The sequence below is a fragment of the Etheostoma cragini genome, chromosome 5 (genome assembly GCF_013103735.1).
Source record: "Etheostoma cragini isolate CJK2018 chromosome 5, CSU_Ecrag_1.0, whole genome shotgun sequence".
Taxonomy (NCBI): domain Eukaryota; kingdom Metazoa; phylum Chordata; class Actinopteri; order Perciformes; family Percidae; genus Etheostoma; species Etheostoma cragini.
In genome coordinates this window covers 13,991,436-14,016,099 of record NC_048411.1, presented here as the reverse complement: position 1 = coordinate 14,016,099, position 24,664 = coordinate 13,991,436, and the positions used below count along the sequence as shown (strand labels likewise).

The 24,664-nt window shown below is 40.4% G+C and overlaps 1 protein-coding gene across 7 annotated transcripts in view; it reads left to right on the top strand.

The window, feature by feature from the left end:
- The window catches only part of si:ch211-130m23.3 (uncharacterized protein LOC558547 homolog), a 50,519-nt gene extending 26,363 nt beyond the window's left edge, over window positions 1-24,156 (top strand). For 2 of the 7 annotated variants that reach the window (XM_034872582.1, XM_034872583.1), the window contains 16 exons: window positions 79-140; window positions 494-578; window positions 10,059-10,076; window positions 18,346-18,435; window positions 19,923-19,982; window positions 20,166-20,229; window positions 21,183-21,253; window positions 21,352-21,419; window positions 21,894-21,942; window positions 22,027-22,062; window positions 22,159-22,213; window positions 22,302-22,372; window positions 22,551-22,653; window positions 22,778-22,806; window positions 22,901-22,999; window positions 23,600-24,156. In XM_034872582.1, coding sequence (XP_034728473.1) covers window positions 79-140; window positions 494-578; window positions 10,059-10,076; window positions 18,346-18,435; window positions 19,923-19,982; window positions 20,166-20,229; window positions 21,183-21,253; window positions 21,352-21,419; window positions 21,894-21,942; window positions 22,027-22,062; window positions 22,159-22,213; window positions 22,302-22,372; window positions 22,551-22,653; window positions 22,778-22,806; window positions 22,901-22,999; window positions 23,600-23,629 — 990 coding nt within the window. In that variant the 3' untranslated portion in view covers window positions 23,630-24,156. The remainder of the gene's footprint in view (window positions 1-78; window positions 141-493; window positions 579-10,058; window positions 10,077-18,345; window positions 18,436-19,922; window positions 19,983-20,165; window positions 20,230-21,182; window positions 21,254-21,351; window positions 21,420-21,893; window positions 21,943-22,026; window positions 22,063-22,158; window positions 22,214-22,301; window positions 22,373-22,550; window positions 22,654-22,777; window positions 22,807-22,900; window positions 23,000-23,599) is intronic. The other 5 variants (XM_034872584.1, XM_034872586.1, XM_034872588.1 and 2 more) reach the window with 3 other exon arrangements.
- Window positions 24,157-24,664: the final 508 nt, after the last annotated feature.

Sequence of the window (24,664 nt, the reverse complement as noted above, 5' to 3'; positions counted from 1 at the left end):
CTCTCTCTCTCTCTCTCTCTCTCTCTCTCTCTCTCTCTCTCTCTCTCTCTCTCTCTCTCTCTCTGTCTATCCTTCTAGATCCGATGGGAGAAGAACATCACATTAGGAGAACCTCCGGGGTTCCTCCACTCATGGTGGTGGTGAGTGTTTTTATGTCTAATGATTCAGGTTAGATTCCTCTTCATGCTGTTTTTCTTCATTTCCATCACTGACAAAATTAATTAAAATAATCATTCTCCCTCCTTCTTCTTCCGTTTTAATTTATCTTCATCTCATTAATTGTCCCCAAAAGCTCTTACTCAGGTTGCTGTGAGCAATTTGTAACGCAGTCGCCAAAAGTTGTCTATTCCAATGACAATAATAATATTGCACTTATTGCCTGAATGCTGGATTACCCTGCCAATTAAAATTGACTTTTATTTTTATCTGGCAAGCTTTAATGTTTCTGTTTTGTCATCATGCTTCTCTCTGGCTGCCTCTCTGTGTGTTGCAGTGTTTTCTGGGACCTGTACTGTGCGGCTCCAGAGAGAAGAGACACATGTGAACACTCCAGTGAGGCCAAGGCCTTCCATGACTATGTGAGTCTGCACCGATGTTGCTTCCCTTGCCCTTCCTGGCTTAACGGCTCTCTCCGATTAACGCAGGAATCTATGCAGGGAGATACAGATTATATTGAAACCCAAAATGTTAAATATTAGGAAACATATTTAAGACTCAACACATTATTATGAAGTTTTTGCTCATCATTTTTAAGTTTGGCTGTTGCTTTGGAATGATGAGGGAAGTTACATAACTGGCTCTGCCTTGTTTGTCTTGATTGAGTACCGTGAGAATGAGAAGCTGTATGAACTAAGATGTTCTTTGGGGAAAATGGCATTGTGAAATAAAAGAAGACTTTGCGAACTAAAATTAAAGCTGTTTCTGATATGAAATAAGTTAATGATAACCTGCCGTAACCTTCAAAAAAGCCAGATAAAATAATATGTCAGAATCTAAAACTTTTTATATTACTGGTGTTTCCCATTTTCATGGTTATATATCTGTATATATTCAAACAAGTATTTAATACATAATGACATAACGCTTTGTATCTCCATAATATTAATACTGATGAATTGATGTGTATTTAAAATGCTACAATAACAAGACTGACCAATTCTCATCGAAGCAATGCAGAAAACACCTCACTCAAGTGTCTTCATTTCCTACTTCCTAGTGGTTTTCTTACCACACACTCTCCAAAATATGTTGGCCTACTACTGTAGATCATGGAAGGAGCAATATGGATGATGTCAATGTCAGCAATGGTTTGCTGCTAGCTATTTTTTATTATTATTACGATAACCAAAATACTAACACCAAAAATACTGAGGCTAAGGATTTAAACCTGATTGGAACGTTTTGGTGAAATTTTAGGCCTTAAGGTTGAGAGTGTGGATTCAGCAACCTTCATCAGTTTCTCACATCTAACCCCAGAACAACATACTTAACACTGTTTGGTTATCATATTGCTGCAACTTGTCTTTACAACCTTGTGAAATGGTTTAATCTAGTTCTGAATCTTTCATCGGAAAGGGTGTTTAATTGCAACACATTCTACCTCCCATCTCATAAAATACGGACGCCTGGTCAGGTGCCTCTCCTTTTGCGGCTTATCTAAATGCGCTTGGTTGGGACAATTGGCGTCCCTTTTGATGCTGTTATTTTAAGGAAAAGGTAGTGGATGGGCTTACATTTCCATGACACGCGGGAATAAGGGGACGGTTAAAGAAGGAAGCGACTTCAGGAAAAGTGCCACGCGGGTGAAAATGTTTGACCCATCCACCACCACGACCAACCTCCATGCGCGGAATTTCTTCCTTACATGCTACTCGCTAAACCCCATGTAGCTGCTGCTCTCCCCAGTACGTTAAACAAACACAGGGCACTTTTTTTGTCCCTTTAGAAGCTGACAGCCGCTGTCCAAACGTCCATATTTTATGATTTGGGAGTCAGAACGGGTTTTTAATTGAATGCTTGTGTGATAAAGAAATGAAGAGAATTGCTTAAGGTTTGTATTACCTGCTAGTTATATTCTACCAGAGCACAGCATCTATAAAAGGCTGCACGTACACATATCAGGCTAAAGTACTGTGAGCACATTACGCTGAAGAGCAGACAGGGCAGGCAGACAGTGTGTTGGAAACATTGTTTATTGCTGTGTTTTTGCGTGGCTCCACTTCACTTCTGTATTTCCCGCACATCAAGGCATTGGTTGATTCAGTCATGCACCATCCAGTAACCGGAAAACAGTTAGCAGTGCCAGAGCTCTTGAAGTTTTAGATTGGCGGGTGACTAGAAGAGAGGAAGTGCTGCTCTCCTCGTGGGAAGTTGCCATGTGGAGGAGGACAGGAGGTGTGGAGGGGTCTCTTCTCGTCTGCTTTTTATGTTGTTGTTTTCCCACTAAGTCTGACTCATCACAATTGTCTGTGCTGTGGTTTATTGAAATGAATTGTTGGAAGTGCACAGGTCAGGGGTTTCTGCTTACCCCAGCAGGATCGTCCCTCCTCTCCTCTCTCTCTCTCTCTCTCTCTCTCTCTCTCTCTCTCTCTCCGTGGTTCTCTCCCTTTTTCCTTGAGGCTGGCAATCCTGCAGAACCAATGGGGGCTCTCTTCTCTTTTATCTTCTCACTGGAGCTGTACGTGCTTGTGTAAATGTGTGCGCATACGCAGGTGATGCTGCTGATGCCGGCAATGATCAGGGTGATGAATAGGCACTCCAAGGACGAGGCAGCTATGTGATGATGTCATCCTGGTGGTGAGGAAGGGAGCTGGAGGGCAGCATGACCTCAGCCCTGGGAGAGGGAGAAAAACAGGGGAACGTGGAAATGGATAGAGGGATGAGAATGAGTCAAAAAGAAGACACAAAGTGTCCAACACTTGTGCTTTAAATGGATTCATTAATCTCTTTTTAACACAAAAAACACTTTAACAGTGATTTGATTCAATTGTGCTCAAAATGGCAACAAGAGTATCTTGTTGTTTCTTCTCATCTGATCAGAATAAATTCAATTCAGGCATCATTTAGAATCTTAACGTCATTAGCAAAGGCCAACAGCAACATCTTATTCTTACATTTCCTGCATGGGTGTAATCAGAGAATTATAATTACTAACTAATCGTAATTAGAGCAAGGTCACTTCAATCAACTGTTCCAATGCTGCGCTGCGTCTCCGATCCAATCAGATGTACTACTACCCACATATCTGCCTCTCAATTAAAACACAATGAGGGGACAACCAGGGTGGCAGTCGTTGGAAAACGTTGCACGCCTTAATTTGATGCTGGTGTCTCTCTTTCAGTCTCCTGAATTTGAGACTGATTTTAATCAGACATTTGATGGTAATTAATTTCAGGAAATTAATGAGTGAAGTCCTTATTAATACTGTGGATATGTAGCTCATTCAAATCATCTTTGGGTCCCTTTCCTTTGATAATTGATGGGATTGTGACAAGGCTTTAGTTTTGATTTGGACCATTATCCCAGTTGGAACTACTGTAGATACAATTGGCGTTGAGTAAATCTAATTTAAAGAAACCGTCTTAACAGTGGGTTTCTGTTCCGTCTGTTTACATATTCAAGAAGTTTTGCATGTGGTTGTGTACTGTATGTGTCAATCATATGACCAGATTTTAGTGTGTGAGGAAGGTCTTCTAGGAGCGTAATCCAGTAATCTAATGTTAAAAGGGAAAGAAAGAAAAGACTGATGAACAAAGTGAGGAGAGATGCAATGCTATTGATTTCCATTCTCAGACGAGGCTTTTCTGGCATCAGAAAGGCCGTTTACAGTTCTCTTAAGTGCTTTGTAAATTGTGTTCTTGATACTAAATGAGCAGTTTCCATTTGCGAGGGGCCATGAAGTCATAAAAACAAGTTATTTTTAAATGCTTATGCTTGGCCAGGAAATTGCCTTATTAGAGACAATCCATGCGGGTCATTTCAGGCTTCTGTCTTTTGTTTTCGGATAGTCTTTCGGATAGTGGGTTTAAAAGTTAACAGCTGTCACTTAGCTGTAACATCTTAGTACAACAGCATGTCCAGCACCATGGCTGCATTTATAATGCAGATTTATTGCAAAGGATCATGATAATTCATAAATGGAGAGACACAACAATGATGTCTTTTGGAATGCATGGTTTCTCAAACTTTTGTCTGAACTAATTTCTGTGATCTTTAACAAAGTGTGGGCAAATTAAAGAGGAACTAGAAAGAATCGAGCCAGCGTCAAATTGCTTGTAAAACCTGTGTAAAGACCATTGAATGCATAAGCTACATTTGTTTTCTACTACATTATGACATTTAGACCCTTTAAATATTGGCAGTACTGAAACATGGTTGATACATACGTCTCCACATACATACACATTGTGTTAAGTGCACATGTGCATTCTTGTGTATTTGCTCGTGGCACTTTAGGTTTTCAGAATAACTATACAGTTGCACTATACATGTTCAAATTTAACTCAGTGGATTATTCTTGCGAGCTCTGGAAAAGACAGATTAGAGGTTAGAGCAGCAGAGTGGTGGAAGAAGGGCTGAGGATTTAGAAAAAGTGTGTGAGTTTGGGAGAAAAGAAAGATATCTCACTCCTGATTTCAGGAGATTATCAGGGTCCGACATTTGTACTGGTTGGGCTGTGCAGCCCTCAGATTAGAATGTGCTTATTAACTGAAGCAAGTTGTTGAGAAATGAGTCCTCCCATAAGAATCAAGGGTAATTGTGTAAAGATGATTAATGAAAATATGCTGTGAAATGAAATTTCCAGGTGGTAATGAGTCTTTTTTTATGGTCTTCATGTACGATTACCATTATCCCACAGATTGAGCTGTTAGCTTTACATGTTTACATCAGTGTTAATGTGCGATGGATGCCCACAGGAACCCCTTCACCAAAAAAACAAGGGAATATAATGCTATTCAGAAGAAGACAAGTAGGCAAATATTACCAGGAAACACATCAGCGGGGCATGCAGCCTCACAGGGTGACAAGCATCTAATGTCTTGTTTGGTCTGACCAGTCTAAACTGCCCCCCCCCCCAAGAAAAAAAACCCATAAATAATCAATTTGCTAGGAATTACAACAAAGAAGCTGAAACAAATAATTCTTTTTCCATTATCCCAAAAGTTGCGGGTTCATTTTCTTTCACTAAACTAATGATGATCAACATATCATTTGAGCTCTCTTTGTGACATGTCGAGGCCATAGTGTGGGCTTAAATTGTCAGCAGTTTTATTTTTAGAGGGATGAAGGTGTGCACGTGTCCACAATTTTAGAAAAGAAAAAGAAAAACATCTTGGGAGACATTTGAGGAGGGAGGAGGGGGGACAATTTCAAGTTTGGAACCACAGTGTTTTTTGCTACTTATATAGGTAAAACTGCAATAGTAACTTGTGTCATTTCCCCCTGCTGGCTTTAGATCGGCAGCAGTGTAAGTTTACAAGCGATTATTTAAGGCAAGGAGAGCCTGGTATTGTGTGGCATCGCTGTGGGAGATAGCAGGCACGCGTCAGTTAGAGGGGAAGAAGAGGCAGCGGCAACACTAACCCCCTTTGATAAAGATGCTCCGTCTCACACTGCCTGATTTAACATTCATAACTCTCTCACTCATGCATGGAAATGTATTCACACCACTCAATTTAACAGCAGCACACGTATTCTGACTTGATTTACACAGCTAAAGGATACACACTGTTTGTAAATATGTAGTAATGCAGGACTGTTTTATTCATCTACATCATGATGCACTCTGTAAAAATAAGTGTATACATATTGTACTGCGCTGTCTGTGTCTGACAGAAGGACAGGATGCTCCAGTGACCCTGGGGCTTAACTGAAAAAAACAGCTCCTGTCTGCAATGACAAACGCGTACTGTACAGTATGAATGTTATACGTTTTATTAAACAGAAAGACACTCAAACACACACACTTGAACATGACCATGTTTTTGCTCTTTGGTACAAGCTTTGTTTTTACTCATAAAACCTGTCTTTACTTCTGATTCACCCGGTCTAATCAACTTGTTTTCTGTGATTCACAAAACTCATTCACAAAACTGGTCAATTTGAAAGAATTTTTGAATGCTGCAAATCACTGCTCCCTCCTACATACAATTATCCTGTTCAGAACTACTCTTAGAAGCCCACATCCAATAAAATCAATATTCCACCGCAAACAATCTAACTTCCTCGCAGCTACGTTATTGACTCTGGGACTTTCATTCCCTCGTCTTCTCAGTCAAAGCTGCCTCCCAACAAGCTCCATCAATTCAAATTTCAGCTAAACTCCTCTAAGCGGAAGCATCTAGAACTTGTTTTTACAAGCCTTTGTTGCATATTGTTTCAATTACCACCAGTTGCATGCAACCTTTTGAAGATAATTTTACCTCTTACTGGAAGGAATTATAAACTGATTATTTATTGGCTCCTAAAACTTTTCCAGTTTCTACCTGCAGGCATTGTATTTTTTCTTGAAATAATTCAAAAAGTGCTGTACACGGCAACACATTTACAGTTGCACATTCAGTCATTCCTAACTGCAATAATTAACAAAACAAAACATGGTAAGATCCTGTTTTGGTCTGATGTTTTATCATCTGATTATGAATTAGCATAAAATTAATCTAAAAAACGCTTGACTCAGTGGTATAAAATACTTGAATTTTAAACTGAACATGTGTGTTTTTGCACGCATGCATATGAAGAGACAAAGCAAAAAAGAGAGGACACAGACAACCTAGAAACAGAGACTCTGTTGGCTCCAAGCATTGTGGGTAACAAGCAACCAGTTGAGAACCAATGGGGGTTGGGGAGACCCCCAGTCTGTTTCCAGGGAAACAGAGCCCTTTCTCCTCTTCTGTCTCTCCCGCTCTATCTCTGTCTATGTCTCTCTGTTGCTCTCTCACATGTTCCCATGTTCCTTCTTGGCAGTGTTGAGGAGGAGGGAGATGTGGAAGTGACTCACTGTAACATCATTGCCATGGTAATGAAGAGTGAGCCAAGTGTAGAGGGAGGAAGGGAGAAATAGAACGGGTATTTCCATAGGTTGAGCAGAGATGGAAATGGTTGTCATGATCTCCCAACATTAAATAAAACAAAACAAGGGAAATGTCAAATGTATGCCTAGATACATGCAACTTCTCTGCATTTCTTTAGGAAAACATTACAATCACTCGCTCTGTTTCTCCCATTTTTCCCTTCCCCTGATTGTCCCTCTCACTCTCTACACTGCTTCATCCTCTCTCATCAGCTCATCAGCTGTTTTTCTCTGTTCTTCATCCCTTCTGCCTATTTATGTCCCTATTCTCTATCATCTTCCTTCCTCTTTCAAACCCCCAGGTCTCAGAGGAGTGTGTTTTCCACCGGCGTGTTGCGCTGAGTCATGTCACATGCATGTTTGGACATGAACGAGGTGGAGTGTTAATATGATGTCGACATACGCACGCCTTGCTGCTCTGCGGCAAGCAGGGCAAAGACGAGGGCATGGCGCAGAGTGGTGGGGAGAGGTTAACTGGGGGCAGGGGAAGTCAAGAAGTTGTAAGAATGAGAACAAGCTCTAACAGAGCTCTGGGCTATGGAAGAGTAGTTTCTAGTTTGACTGCAGTTATTATTATTGATTATGAAAATAAGGGGCTCAGTCAGGAGCATGTGTTGTGTGTCTGCAACAGTCTGAGGAAAGGTTATTATAGTGCTAAACGAGCTTTCACACGTGCAACTTTACCTAAAGGCTTCAAGAATATTTCTGTGAAATTCAAACTTGAGTTTAATATTTTCTAAAATCTTTAAGAGACTGGGATGAAATATGTCAGTTTGAAATCAGTCAAAGGCTGGTAGTAAAAGCCAATGTGGGTGATCCAATCGCGTGTGTGTGTATGTGTGTGTGTGTGTGTGTGTGTGTGTGTGTGTGTGTGTTTGTGTGTGTGTGTGTGTGTGTGTGTGTGTGTGTGTGTGTGTGTGGGTGCGAAAGAGAGAGAGAGAATTGTTATACTCTCAACATAAATCATTCATTGGAAACATGCTAATGAAGACACTACATTTTCTGACCTTTTGCTGGTTTACAAAAAAGAAATCTGCGAGGGACTTTTATTGTGAAGAATTTATAGGAAATAAAATTGCTTTAATGTTCGACAGCCGCTACCTTGACCGTTTGGCTTGTCTGTTTCTAAATAGTTGCTCTAGTGCTGACACAGCACTGTGGAGACAGGTCTGGCAATGTGAGACTGCTATGTAGCAACAGCAAACATTGCAGAAATGTCTGTAGTAATATCCTATAGATAGGGGAATTTGGGGGACGGTTAATGTATCTGTCCTTTCCAGGTAACTGTGGGGCAAGGAGCTTCAGACAGCCAGAAATATAATAGCAGGCAGCACCGGAACAAAACCACCGACACAATACCGACAATAAAATGCAACAAAACACAATTAACTCTCAGTGGTTTGTGTGACATATATCAAATACTTTAATTAGTATGTTGTTCCGCTCACAGTTGACACATGCGCGTACACACTGTTATAAGATTGTGGCAAGATTTTTAGATGTGGCCCAGACCACCTTCAAATGTAGTCTGAGTGGTCGGATCTCCGAGAGCTATGTCCCAATGCAGGGGATGCAGCCTTCGAAGCCCACCAAGGCCAAACTCTGCAGTCTCTGAATGAGACAGTTAGGTCTACAGAGCATATCCGGTTTGTGCCGAAGCATCGCTCAGTCGCCTAGAAACCTTGACACCTGCAGCTGAGGGATCAAAATGTTAACTACAGCACCAAAATGGTGCCAGGAGTTATTTGTTTTATTTTACTATTTGTTCAAGTGTCTTAAAGAGAAAGGGAAATATGTTATGGTTTGGGGTTTTTGTTGGGGTATCTTTCCTGTTTGGCCTTCCCTGTGTTTTTGTCCCGGTTTTCCCGCTAGTCTGGTGTTGTAGATTCTGTCTTGTGTGTCCATGCTTGTGTATGTTCTATTTCCTGTTTTATTTTTTAGTCAGCTTCCTGTCTGGTCTTGTCTTGTCTAGCTTCGCTTTGTTTGTCTGATTGTCCAGCCCCACCCTAATGTGTTCCACCTGACGTCTCACCTGTTCCTCGTTACCTCATTACCTTTTGTATTTGACCCCAGTGTTTCCTTTGTCTCTTGTCAGATCATTCTGGTTCGTTCGCCTGTCTGCACGTCAAGTGTCACAGTATCCCCGTTATTGTTCCTGTTTCCCTGGTTGTGGTGATTGTATGTTTTTTTTTGTCCTTTTTTTGGATGCTTGCCTTTTAGCCTTGTTTTCTGGACGTTTAGTTCCTTTGAGGCTTTCCCTGTGTTTTGGACATTAAACTCCTGTTTACCCCCATCTGCCTGTCTGCCGTCCTCCTTTCTGCTTTTGGGTCCAATCCTCACTACCCCGTAACAAAATAAATAATAAACCCACATGTACATGTGAACATCTCTAGTTTCCAAGATCAGGAGAGATCTACTGTCCGCTCACACTGGGCTCTTTGAGCAAGACTAGCCGGCCAGATATGTAGCTGTCCCCGCAGAACTAGCTGGTGTCAAGCCAGTTTAGGGAGCTCCTCAACTCCAAAGCAAATTTGGAGCAAATTTTCAATTTACCATGAATTTTCATAACAATGCCTATAATCAAAACCTACACAGTTGATTTCTTGCCTAAATGATGTGATGCAATTGGTCTACCAATGCAGCCTTAGAAGGATGCAGTTCCTGAATTTGGGCATACTGTAACCAATGCATCCTGGGTGCATTCCCACCTGGATCATATTTTTTGCACATTGCCAAAGATAACACAGCAGCAACCATGTGTGTGTGTGTGTGTGTGGGGGGGGTGGGGGATTATAATCCGTGATGCAGAGATTAAGCTGTGGAAGTTGCGACAGAACTATGAAGGGAGAGGATGAGGGCAAAGCGAGAATGCTGACATGTTCAGACCCGCAAATTATCTCTTTGACCCCCAAATAGCCCCAGTGCTTTTTTTGCTGTTGACACCCATATTCTTATCTTGTGCTGTATTGTGTGCATGCCCCTCTAGCAATATAAGAACTACAAGGTAAGACACAGAGAGTGACTTCTCACCATTTCTTCCCGTGGCTTGGATTGATGAGTCTTCGTATCAACAACTCTGCCAATTTTCTAATTCCAACCCACTCTTCAGTCCCTGCAACTGCACTCTGATATACTTAAAATTAATTGAACCCATTCAGTGTTAAGGACCACACGATCTGTGGATTTTGGGTGAATCGATTCTCTGTCTTTGCATCGCTCTGCCAGATAAAAAGACCATGACATATTTTCCCTTTTTCATCTCAAGCCGGGGCTTTTAAATCTTTCTCTGTGTCTTTCTGCCCTTTCCTCTCCTCTGTGTTCAGTCCATCTCCCTTATCTCCCCCATGTCGTTGAACCAAGTGAGATAGTGGTGGGAGAAGTGATGCTCCACCAGCGCCAAAGTGACTATCATTTTCAGCTCAGTGTGTGTATCTGACAGTGCATCAGCTCACGTCCCCACCTCACATATTATACAGCTCCTTGCAGCCTCAGAGATGTCTACAGGGGTCAATAATGACATTAGTGATAAGGAAGCACGGCCAGTTGTTTCACTGTCACCTCCTGTGCAGCTGACATAACCCTACCTGTAATCACTCAGTCAGACCAAGAAGATTAGTGTTGTGCTCCCATTTTACCTGGTGATCACCCGTAATGTTACACTTGAGAGTGCCTGGGTGCTGGAGGGAATTCTGTTGTGCGGGATAATGTGTTGCTGAAAGTGATAAAGATTGAAAGAAGATGTGGAAGGATGGAGAGGGTTAACATCAATGATCAAGGATGCTGTGCAGGTTGAAATAGGTTGACCTCTTCCTCCTCCATTTCTGTCCAACTCAGATTGTCTTTTCTGCTAAAGGAAATTCCTGGTTTATTGCAACTGGGGTCTTTTTTTTACTGCTCCGTATTATCTCTTTTTGGTAATGTTGCCACATTCCCAGAACTCGGCAATTAGAGGATAAGGAGAATTGCTGTCAGCAAATTCCATAATAAAACACACCAATGATTACAGTACAACCTTTCTGAACCATGCACCTTGTGCACGGACCCTTTTTATCGTCGTTTTAACTATAAAAAGTGATTTTGAATTGGGCCCTTAATCTTTAAAGATGGCTTACACATTTAATATTTTTTAGTATTAGCACTAAAAAGTAAGTATTAGTGATTACCAACCATAGTTTCTATATAATAGTAGTTAATATATTACTCAAACAGCAGTAATATTTATTGGGGACTAGTTTTAGCCATGGACTATAAACAGTATACAGTATATATACTGTGTACAAAACACTCTAGTGCATATTCATGGCAGTGGGGAAGTTAATGTGGGATTGTCTCAAAATAAACTACAATGTCCATGTTCTTCAATGCTAAAGAGGAATAATGTCAAAAACAAGACCCAAGTTGTATGACATTGGCCTATCAGCCAAAGCAACTTGGGTTTGTCCCATGTTAACATGCAACTAACAGACAAATGCATGCACACACTCACATAATATCGTTTTTTCTTGGCAGCTTGCACACAGCCAGATATTGTTTCTAAACAGCAGAGATCTGGGAGGAAATGTACAGATGGAATTCTTTTTTTCCATTCACCGCTGTGTTTTATTGGTGTAACATATGGCATGTTTTGGTTAGGAAAGGGAGCTTTGAATGCCAGAGGGCCATTTTAAGCCTATCTACCTTGAAATTGAAAAGTGAGTTTGGCTCAGGATTGGACAGCGGAGCGTGTTGTCTGTCTCTGGTCGCCACAGGAGACTGTGAATAATACATGGTTAAAAGCAGAGCACACCCGTTCTCATCTCTATGCTGCTAAACACACTTCTGTCTCTCTGTCTCTCCTACTTCTGTGCTGTCCAAGTTTTTTTATGTTAAAACCATTCACCTAAAGTTGACTAAAAAGAGGAATATCAAATCATCTTTTGGAAATTTATCTTAATGCCTTGATAAAAAAAAAAAAATCCAGTCTTTAATAATGTATTGTAAATAAATATGTGTTTTTACTTCAAATACAGGGGGCATAAGTAAGTATGCATGTTAAATACCTATATAGGCAGTCAGATGTTTAATTTAAAGGCCAGTTATTTCATTGATCAGGATACTATGCATCCTGATAAAATTATCTTGGCCTGCGGAATTAAAATAGCCCCATATCATCACATACACTTCCCCAGACCTAGAGCTTGGCATGGGGTACATTCTATAAAATCATCTCTCAGTGCACTTCACCCCTTTTACAAAGTTGTGTCCATAAAGGTTGGAATTTTCCTCTTATTTTAATAAAGTCATTAAGATCAAAAGATGATTTTTTTATTCCTCTTTTTAGTCAACTTTTTCCTTGGTCTATTCACTTATGCTAAGCACTGTAGATACGCAATAGTTAGACAAATAGACAAAGTTATTTTCTGTGTACAAACTAATGCAAAAAAAAAATCAATCTTACTGTGTTTCCGCTCTCTCACTTCAATGTAAGTATGTGAATGTTTTTTAGTTTTTTTTTGCTTTTGTGTGTGTGTGTGTGTTGTGTGTGTGAGTGAGTCATGCAGACTGGTAGCATCTCTTCTTTCCATCCCTTCTCCTCCCTTGTTCAGGAAGTGGACTAATGGCATTTGAGAGGATGGAGGGAGTGGGGAAAAAGGGATGGGGGATGGAGTTCCTTCCTGTGTGGTGTGTCAATTGTAGATCCTGTTGTACTGCATGTGGCCTTGTGACTCAGTGGGAACCCTTCCACACCAAACGTTTTTATACAGCAAACAATCAATCGATTAATAAAGAACATCTTTAATTATTGAGAATGAAATAATGGTCTGTTGGATCAAACCCACTCATTCCTGCTGGAGATATAAATCTTTGAAAAAAATCACAATTGATTTTATTTTTTGGGGGGACTTTTATATCAATATCTTATTGCCCCTAATGAGGGAACATGTCGCCGGGAGAAAACAATGTGGCACATTTTGTGTGCATCAACCAGTTTTGGACAAGAAGAAGGAGGTAACAGTGGGATTTGTTAACAAGAATAGTATAGAATAATCACCAGCCCTGTTCTTGTCTATAAGTCTCCTTCCAGATGTGTGATAGAGAAAAAATTGATATGGGGTAGTACAAGAATACAAAAAAATGGGATAGAGCAGAGATGTGCATGAAGCAAAGTGTGCCTGTGAGAGACCGAGAGGTGGAGAGAGGTGGAGAAAGCAGACAACGGCCGATGCAGGTTGAGTCAGTGTGAGAGAGACGGAAAGAAGGTAGACACAGACAGCCTTTTGAGATTCCACTCACGCATCTCTGAGTGTCTCTCGGTCTCTGAAGTATTGAATGAAAATGACTCCCCACCTTCACACACACACACACACACACACACACACACACACACACACACACGCACACACACACACACACACACACACACACACACAAACAGTATGCATGCATTATGTGCAGACATTAGCGAGGAATACAATCAGTAAACACATAGGGATGAAAGAGTTTGCAAGTTATCTCATTAAGTATTACTGAGCCCTTTAGTCTGATGGGATTAAGAAAGTCTGATTAGGTTGTAAAGCAGCGAACTGTGATGTAGTCTGCAGTTCCTCCAACAGTGTTGGTGTTTTCTACAGGAAAGCACAGCATGTTTTGGTCACATACATTGAATATTTCCAATACAACCAACTTAACATGTTTTCTTTTTTCTGTCTGTGATGAGTCAACTCTTAGTTTAGCATTCATTCTGCAATCCTGTAAAGCAAAGGATGCGTTATTGGAGAAAAGCAATGTGGTCACATAGCAGTTAAGTGCGCCGTTTTGGCACACATTATGTGTAGCATTGTTACGCCTGATGTCTTCCTACTTTTGTTCTTTAGTCCTCACACATCTGAACTTGTGCTTGGACAACATGACGTCTCAATGCATAGTCCTTTTGATATTGACATGTCATACATTTATCACACTTTTTTTTCTTTGAATGTTTTTTGTTGGTTTATGTTTATATCTTGGTGATTGTCTACCACAATGAAAAAGTTGCACACAAATTCCTGCACACAATACCATGACTATGCAGTCCACGTGGAAAAAAGAGACTCTTGCCTTTACCAGTTTAAATCTTGGACATCAGAATCATTGGCACAATTTTTTTCAGGGCCCCAATTTTCCCTAATTTTTGGGGAACTTAAAGTCTTTATACTTTAATGCATAAGTATTAGTGCACTGTGCTGAATGTCTTGTTTGTATTTTTGTAGGTATAATAGTCTGTAGTACACTGCTCTCTTGGAGGGTGGGTGGTTTGAATAATTTATGCAACAAATGAGTTTGCCAGGAGATGCAGGTGTTCATCTGAGGACATATGGGAGCCGTTCCACTGCCTCAGGTTTCATCACAAACACCTCTTGGTTCCAAAGTCGGTGACGACAAACGTAGGGATCATGGTACACAACACGCCGCAAAGAGCAGATCATTTAACAATTGGGTGACTAAAGAAATTGAAAGGCTTAATGTGATGGCTGCTGAACGGACAGACGGATGAATTGATTGTCTTGTTTTCAGGTTCTTAAGACCTAAATCTTTCTGGGATCTCTATTAAAAATAGGACAAGCAGCATTGGCAAAGACGACAGAATCATTGAAGAGGAAGCAAAACTCTGGAGCATACAAGCAGCATAGAGTTAAACTGTTTATTATTATTGTTAAAAGTAATACAAATTAAAAACACTAAAAGGTTTGCTTTCATTCACCAGTTACAATTCGGTGAGATAACCTAGTTCTTATAATGGGTCTTTCAATTTGTTTTCAAATTGAATCAGCAATCAATTTCATCAGGTCAAGTGCAACGGGTATTATCAGCGGTACTTGACTCACTACACAATACATAGTTGACACGCCACCAGCTCAATATATCATTTTCGCTCTCACTCGGCCTTGTCAGAAAAGTGTAAGCTGTGTGAGAGTGTGAGAAGTGTAAAAGATGGACTCATTAACAGTGTGTGTGTGTGTGTGTGTGTGTGTGTGTGTGTGTGAGAAAGTGAGTGAGTGAGATGTTTACAAAGGTTAAGTGCTGGAATATGTTCAGCTTGGCTGTAACTCAGTATTTCAACAGAACTGGCCAACAGGGGTCCATTGAGTCTAATTCAAAATCATTTACAGTAGTGTATTAATGACAGTCCACAGTAAACATTACCGCCCTGGTCACTACGCTGTTGTAGCTAACTCAAGCTAATTGCACCCCACTGATGTGGTCACATTGCATCAGGTGAAGCCCTTGCAGTCTCACACAATTATCACCAGTCATGTTGTGTTAGTTTATGAATGAAGGTACAGTAAAAGTCTTAGCACATCATCAAGTTTAATGTGACTTTTATTGACAGGAACGCTAAGTTTTTACCAATAGAATAAACGTTAAATGATCCTTAAATAAGCTTCAACAAGTCAGCAGATACTGGTAATTAGCAAACCGAGAGAGTAGTAAGCGTTTTTTAATATTGAAATGAACACCAACTTTTTCCAGTCTGTAAAGATAGCCGGTGTTATGAGTCTGCAAATCCTTAACCTTTATCGACTGTTTGCCACCATTGAATGAGCACTTATATTGTTATCACATCAGTTCAACTGAACTGACTTTAAAGATTATTTACAACTTTCAGGCTCTATGTGTTAGTGTGGTTCAACTGTACAGGAATTTTTGATATATCCCAACAGGTACTGCTTTTTTTATTAGGGTGATAACAATATTTTAGAGGGTCACTGATCATTTTTACATTAACCTTTAACATGGACAATATCCCTGAAATTCCAAATCCCTTTGTGTGAACTCACCGTACTGTACTTAAAGGTTTAGTAAGCAATGCTGCGCCAAGATTGTTGATGGTTGAACTGAATTGCCAAACAAATATAAGTCCCATTTCAGCATCTCCATCCCCCATATATATGGATGTGCATTGCCATAGCGACCACTTCTGTGACTAAACAAAATATGGCAGAATCTGTGTTACCTTTGGACAGGGGCAGGCTAGCTGTTTCCTCCCCTTTTCTCCATCTTCTTCAGCTTCATATGTAGTTATGGATCTGAGAGTAGTATTAATCTTCTCATTTCTTGGCAAGAAAGCACATAGGCCTTTTTCACAAAATGGCTAGCACTACAGATGCTGCTGTAAGTACATACAAGCATCCCTTTGCAAACCATGTGACTTGTTTGACTTTGTGGTGTCTTAAGAACCAACTTGAAAAAAATAATTAAAGAGGCGTAGTGAATCCTACTCAGTGTGATACATTCTGATTTTCTAATGTCGTTTGAGTCAATCTGATTTGTGATTCTTAATCAAGAGAGACTGTCAGCACCAGAGGAGTTAGTGTTGTTGCCAGTGTTTCCTTTTCCAAAGATGGAGGGTGGCGTTGTTTTTTGGGGCAGAAATATCCTGCTGTGTTTTTTTTCTTTCTTATGGTTTTGTTGCTGCATTTGGAAAATGCTGCTTTGTCAGCAGGTCAGGTAGATTTTTTTTCCCTCCCCCAGTTTCCCACACAAACAAACATTAAGTGCACTCACACACTCACTGCCACATACACACACACAACCATGCACACTCGTAATCTCTGCTTTGTCCTCTTTTCCTCTCTTTTGCTGTCTCTCTCTCTTTCTCTCTCTCTCTCTCTCTCTCTCTCTCTCTCTCTCTCTCTCTCTCTCTCTCTCTCTCTCTCTCTCCTTCTGTTTGCGTGAAGGTAAACTCAGCAGACCTCCAGGCTGCCAGGGAGTAAATGCATTCTGGGTAATCCAGGGAGAAGGAAGAGGAAATACAGGGGGGGAATCACAACACACACTTGATGCTGTGCCTGGTGTTGTGCACCACTGAACCATAGAGATACAAAATCCATCTGTGTCCATCCATACATTCATCTGCTGAGACAAACACAATCTCTGTTCGCTGCAGAATATGGACTCAAAAAGCTGCATGGCATCCTGATCTCTGTTGCCGAAAATTCACGTTCACGGAGTAAGAAGGAATAGCAAGGGTGGTGGGGTGGAGCAGAAGAGGATACAGGAGTGTCGTCAGTCTGATTAAACCTTGTTCCTGTCTGACCTAAAAAGTCAGCTGGCGGAAACTTCAGAGACTGTGGGGGAATTTCACTGGAGCTTCAGAGAGGGAGAGAAAGCGCGAGCAGAGATCAGAGAAATAGGACAGAGAGTGGGCAGATACTGAAAAAGAAAATACATGGAGACAGGCATGCTGGCTTTATGTGCTTACTGTTCTTGGCACTGCAATTTCTTGTTACTGATTAACCAACATATTTGCAGATACAGATTTATATATGCAATTTGCTAATGTCGGACAATATATTAGCCCGACTTATTTATTGTTCTATATATATGGATGTACACTCTCCCACACTGCATGTTGTCTGGTCCGTAGGCTTGATGAGGAAAAGGCTGGTGCTGGGTGGTAACTCTGGGTTAGTTAGTAGTACAATGCCACAGGAAGCAGACAGAGGCTGTGCTGAAATATGCCAGCGCCGCCCGTCTGGGACAAGCACAACAAAAAAACACGTGGTATAAAAATAACTGTGAGCCAGCATGGCAGGGTATCTGCAGAAACAGGAAATATCCCACTGAAGGAGAGGCTGCAAGTGAGACATGGGGAAGACCCTTGTATTGTTTCACTGGTGTTATGTTCAGAAGAGGTGCTGAATTGTATGTGTTGGCTGAGCATCAGTAGCAGAGACTGTATTTAGATCCTTTACTTAAGTAAAAATAGCGATTTTAACTTTAAGTGCCATTTAAGAAATTGCACCTGCATGTATCAAAAGTAAAAGTTCAGTACTTATAATGCTAAATAAATGCTCATGTGAGTATAATGAGAGTATATAGTACATTATTTAATAATTTTTACAGTACTTAATTGATGTGTGTTATTTCTGGTCGTTGCAGCTGATTTTTCTAACTATTTTATATTTTGTTGTATAGTTTAATCCTAATAATTAATAAAGCAAAGTACTCATATCCACTTCTGTTGTAGTTCACACTACAGCAGATGTCTCAAGTACCACATTTTCCCATAATGAAAAACACACACACACACACACACACACACACACACACAACTCACAAGGTGAAAACAATACCAGTGTTGCTGTCGCAGCTGGTAAATACTTTACATTTTTACATAGGTTGTGTGTTGACTAAATGTTCTTAGTTACTTTCCACCACTACTGAGCAAAGAGGTGTTAAGTTTTTGCAGACTGGTTTGAGTTGGGAGTTTAAAAAACAAAAGTAACTTGTTGTGTATTTGCATCTCTCAGAGTGCTGCAGCAGCTCCCAGCCCAGTCCTTGGGAACCTTCCCCCAGGAGAGGGCATGCCAGTTGGTCCGGTCCCACCAGGATTCTTTCAGGTAAGTGGTCTACAGTACAGTGTGTATAATCTGCAGTAATCTGTGTGTGTTGGGGCACCACGATGTGCTTCTCAAAAAATGGAAAGAAAAGATTCTGACACAAGAAATAAATGTCTCGCTTACAAGAAATCCGACCTGCTGCTACGCCGCAGATCATCTCTGTTTTCCATCAGAAGGACTCTGCCAGTTGTACATTGATTAACCATCATTATCAGTCAAACTCAGACACTCGCATCTGACACGCAGATCGATATCCTTCATAGGTATTTCTCAGCTCTGCTTTCAAAGAATTCTAAGCATCCTTTTCCATCTCCTTCTAAAGATTGATTATTCTTTGAAGACAAGGTCTTGTCAAGACTTATCGGTTAAAGAAACGTAACAATTACCAGATTGCCCGTTCTTCATTCAGGCTCCATAAAATGTTTTGCATATGGACTAGATCAGAGAACATCAGAGCATGCAAAATGCATTGAAAAAAATAAATTTTATTGGCAAAAACAGTACAGATCACAGAAAATGTACTAACAATACACAGCCATGCGCACAAAAATACATACATGTCACTTTTTTAACGTCATATGTTTATTTCAGTTTATTTGGTTTAGTAAATTAAGTAACTTTCTGTGTTCAATAGTTTTAATATAGTTGTTCACACATGTTTAAAATACAACATTGTAAATTATTATATTACAATTAATAGAATTAAATTAGTGTAGCTGTTTGTCTTCCTTTAGCACAGCTGAGAGATGAGAAGAGGGGTCATCAAAGAGAAGACCCTGTTTATAACAAGTGGACCATTGCTCTCTAGTGGCAAGTTATTGTACAGCTTCTTCACCACTGCATACTGGCTTTTCTAGCAGACATAGCAACAGTATTGCTACCGCCTGTGGTGAGGACAAGTGAAAACCCAGTCACAACTGCAAAAGAGCTTCTCACACATGCTGCCAAACTGCACACAATTAACACATACACTGACATCATTATTAATCAACCTCATCTTTTATTCTCTCTGTCTTTTTCCATAAATCCAATCCAATAAAAATTTGGTTGGCTTCCCGAGTCTGCTGTCATGGAACCATTGTTAAAGGAAAATGAGCCCGAAATTTAAAAGTTAGTTGTGCATTTCCATTTTGGAGAGTGGAAAAAAACCTCCCATAGTGCTGCTTCATACAGTTTGTTTACCACTTTTGTTTCTGGGAAAGGGGTTATGTAAAAGGACTATAATTTGTAGTCTGGCAATACAAAAAAGTTTATTTGTCTTTAGTATATTTAATCAATCGATAAAAGTATGTAAATGCTGCACACTTTTCCCTTTAAACTCTCTTGTTAAGTAAAGTGTTTCGTTACACAGTCTTGTTGACATGTGCAGGTTATGAAGACTGTCTTCACTACAGCCTTGTGTGACGCAGGAGCCCTAAAATAGATTGTGTGAGCAGAATTTATAACTCAGGGTGATTCAACCTGGATTCATGCTGGGTTTTTTTCAGCCGTTTATGTCACCTCGATACCCCGGAGGACCCAGACCACCTCTCAGATTACCCAATCAGGTAAGAGCCACGCTGACACCTGCAGGCAGCAGACAGTTCTGTGGATAGTAAAAATATAGCCCGGCATCGTCATTCAAATGTTGTGGGCTGGGCTAAGTTTGGCTGGCATCCAGCTAGTAGAAATGTACAGTTTCTGTGTTACTGTGATTATAATGCTGGTGATGGATCCTCTTCCCCCTGTAGGGACTTGGAGTCCCAGGTGGCCAACATATGTTACCCAGTGGAATGGACCCCACAAGACAGCAAGGTATGTGAGACACACTGGCATGCACAAACAGCACAGTGGTGCTTTGGCCTAAATGCAAACGTTGGCATGCTCACAATGACAATGCCAATATGCCAATATTTGGTAATTAACACTAAACTACTAAAGTACTGCTGAGAATAATGGGAATGTCTTTAGTATTGCAGATGGTCGGCCATTTACCTGATGATGGGAGGAGATTAAACGTTGAGGACTTGAATTTCTGTACCAAAATTTATGCATCCATCTAGTAGATGTTGAGATTTCACTCAAAATCCCAATTGGGCTACAGAAAAGCCACGGATAACTGTACCAATTACCATGGCAAACCATCCAGTGATCCTCAAGACATTTCACTTAAAAAACCAAATTGTTAACCACATTGTGGCCCTAGAGGAACTGTCAGGTCACCAGCCGCTGAAGTGGCTAAAAAAATAAATTCAAGAGCCAATCTGTTGCATTTGTTGACATATTTCATTATTAGGATAAACTTGGTTGTTGTAGTTTAGTTGGAAGCAACTGCATTTTCTCTGTGATAAGATGTGAGGAATAACACACATTAGCCATGTTCATTGTAATGAAGTAATGTGTCACCCGGTGTAAAAGTATGACATAGTTATGTTTTTTTAATAGTGTTAGAAAGCAAAAAATTGTAAATGTTATAAAATGGTTTGTACCAGACAAACACATCATCATCACACAAGTTGATGTCCTCTTGGGGTTTTGAAATTCTGCAATCTCAAGACAAACTTGTGTGAAGAGAGAATTCAGAAGACAATGACAAGAGTTTTTTTCCAGTTACAGATAAACTAAATGTAACCATATAATTGTTCCACTTCTTTTAGCTTAAAGCAAGACGATAAGATTAGACACGACCCAGAATGGCTGAATAATAGAAAACTATTTGAAAAAAATCTGTTGGTAGGTTGTTGTTTGACTGTTTTTCTGTGTTTAAGGACATCCAAATATGGGAGGACCAATGCAGCGGATGACTCCACCCAGAGGCATGGTACCGCTAGGGCCCCAGGTATGGGAGCAGATGATTTGTGGGGTTATTTACAAGCATTGGTAGTGATAGTAATTCTTTTGTTGGCGTAACTAAGGACGTTGTGTTTTGTTTTTTAGGGCTATGGAGGTGGGATGAGACCACCACTAAACACCCTGGTTGGTCCTGGGATGCCTGGCATGAACATGTGAGTGATATCAACATAATTTAATCTGCACTCAAACACAATTTAAATGTAAATGACCTCCCCACATTTCTCTCACTCTGATGAGAGTTAAACTGCAAATGACCTTTATCTCTCACTACAGCAGAAGCAGTCAACCATATCCTTTCTGTAGCTTTTAATTACAACTATACTGTATTTTCTTGGGTCTGAAAGTGGAGCTAGAAGCCAGCTTTCCTCTATTTTGTCTTCTTTCTTTCTTTCTGTCTTTTTAACTTGTTGTTCCCATCACCTCTTTCTGGCAACACAAGATCTTGTTGTTGCCAACACTGCCCAAACGAATTGGAAACAAAGAAGCTTGCCAAAAGCTGAAAACTAAAAGGGTGTGTGTGTGTGTATGTGTGTGTGTGTGTGTGTGTGTGTGTGTGTGTGCGTGCGTGTGTGTGTGTGTGTGTGTGTGTGTGTGTGTGTGTGTGTGTGTGTGTGTGTGTTTTACAGGGGACCTGGTGGGGGCAGACCCTGGCCAAATCCTCAAAACTCCAATTCAGTAAGTGTTGGAACAAGGACACCCAACAGAAAGTTTACAACACTTGTTTCATGTCTTTCATGATTGCCTTCTGTATATTTGCAGACCCCTTACTCTTCCGCATCTCCCGGAAGTTATGTGGTATGTATGTTTGAGTTTAAACTGCCGCTGTTCATTACATACTGAAATTGATTAGTTCATGAATTAATCTTATGGCAACCCAAACTGTGATTTCAGGGACCTCCAGGAGGAGGAGGCCCACCTGGGACCCCAATAATGCCAAGTCCAGCAGGTAAGCTCTGCGTATTCATGTGTGTGTGTTCATACATGTAGGTTTATGCTCTTTAACCCTCTTATTGTTACTCCATTTGTTTTGTCAGATTCAACCAACTCTGGCGACAACATGTACACTATGATAAACACAGTACCTCCGGGGGGAAGCCGGCCAAATGTGAGACATTTCTCGCTCTGTATCTGTTTGTCTGAGTGGACTGAAGTGCAGATGATTGTTATGGAAGTCTATGCGGTTATAGAGTCTTTGTGTGGATGTAATAATTGTTTGATGTAAAAAATGATTAATATTTATGTTTTTTAGGTACATTATTAACTCCTGTGTATGTTCTCCTCAGTTTCCCATGGGTGCAGGTGGTGACGGTCCATTAGGGGGAATGGCTGGAATGGAGCCCCATCACATGAATGGATCGTTAGGTACAGGAACAAGTAGCTTGTACAGTATGTGCTACATTGACACTCTCTGGTTATATTTTTACCTAATTTATCAAATAATTTAGGCAAAACAAGCATTCATTTGTTTGATAATGGTGATTTGTGGTAATACTTGTGCTCCGTCTCTTAGGGTCAGGAGATATGGACAGTCTCCCCAAGGTAAGAGAAGATATTTTCTACTTTGAAACTGCAGTTTGCACTGCATATCTGACGTCCAAACTGTGTTTTACATAATCTTACTTTTTTCTTACAGAACTCTCCTGGTAACCTAAGTATGAGTAACCAGCCCGGGACCCCCAGGGAGGATGGAGAGATGGGAGGAAACTTCCTTAACCCTTTTCAGAATGAAAGTGTACGTCAATTGCCATCTAGTCCATAGGACGTATTAGAGTGAGGTGGCTTAGGTGGCTGGTGCTCAAAGCTCCAAAAAAGGCTACTTAATAGCATCTCTTAATATACTAATTAACTCTTTTGAATACGTTTCTACTGTTTGCCTGGCAACCTAATGGTTGCAATACTCAAGGAAGTCACTTTAGATTAAATGAACAATATATAACCTGTTAATTAGTAACTAGTTACTAGATGCTAGTAGCAAGATTTGGTTACATTCTGACAGAGTCAGGCTAGCTGATTCCCACTGTTTCCACTTTTTATGCTATGCTATGCTATGCTATGCTATGCTATGCTATGCTATGCTATGCTGTTACTGTTAGCGGATTCTACTGTAGTTTCAGTTACTTTACAGACATGTAAGTGGTATCAATCTTTTAAGCTAACTCTGGGAAGAAATCAAAAAAGCATAATTCCCATAATCTCAAACTATCCCTTTAACGTTAACCGTTCATGACATTAATTTGACACAATCCGTAGCATTTTGGAGGGATTTCTAAATCATAATACTGGTGTAATTCTTACAAACTCACACACTTATTTCTTCCCATCTTATCTTTAGTATTCTCCAAACATGACGATGAGCGTGTGAAGGCTCTGGGAGCAGGTTTGTTTCAGTCGGCCAGTAACCTGGTGTGGATCAGTGAAAAGAAGAGATACCGGATGTGATGTCATCTAGGCCAGTGACTCTTCCTCCACCACCACCTGCCTAGCCAGGACAGTTGCCCCAGGCTCGGTCCTCCTACTACACCCTACCCCCCACCCCTCCATTGTTTCTGTCCACGTCTCTTCTCTCCTGTTTCTTCTCCCGTTCTAAGTGGTGACTCTGCTACATTCATCAGTTCTTCCTCTGCAAATATGAGACTGTACAAAGGAACCAAATTGAAACAACCCCGAGGAGAACTCTTTAAATATTTTCATATAGTGGGTATGAAACTGTGCACACTCCCGTCACAGACAGACGTGTCTGCCTTTTGCATCATATTACAGAGTGTAACCCCAAAAGCCAATGGTCAGTATCCCATTCATGTTAAAGTTTAAATTTTCAAGAATTTAAAGAGATATAGACACTTTTTGATTGATCTAACTGGTTGTGACGTGGAACATCAATTGTCTTCACAAATAGAGTACAATTGTCCATTACTGAAAATAATTGACATCATAATCATATTCCCCTATGTTTGTTTGAGGCTTGTGCAGATATTTGTCTTTCTGTTAATTGTTTTATACTTTTGGTATTGTTTAAAATTTCCATTCCCAAATCCGGCCACAAATGTGGAATAAGAACTCTTCAAAATGCTTCAAAGCTCTTTAAAGGCTTCAGCACAACCTGAAATATTTGTCTGCGTTTGTTTTTGAAGTCACATAGCATGGATTTGGAGGGGGAAAGAGCTTTGTTCAAGGCGTCAAATAAGACCACGTACATTTTGAACTGTGCTACTAGTCATACCAGACCAAGTAAGGCTCTACAAACAAAATCCCTGAGTTAAGCGATGGTGAGTTTTAGTTATTTCAAAAGTTATAGCCGGCTTTAAATCCTATCAGATATTGGTAAGAAGGTTTTGCACTTAGGTTGATTCCCAGGAGTACAGATTAAAAAGTAATAAACCTTTGTTGCGATACAAAC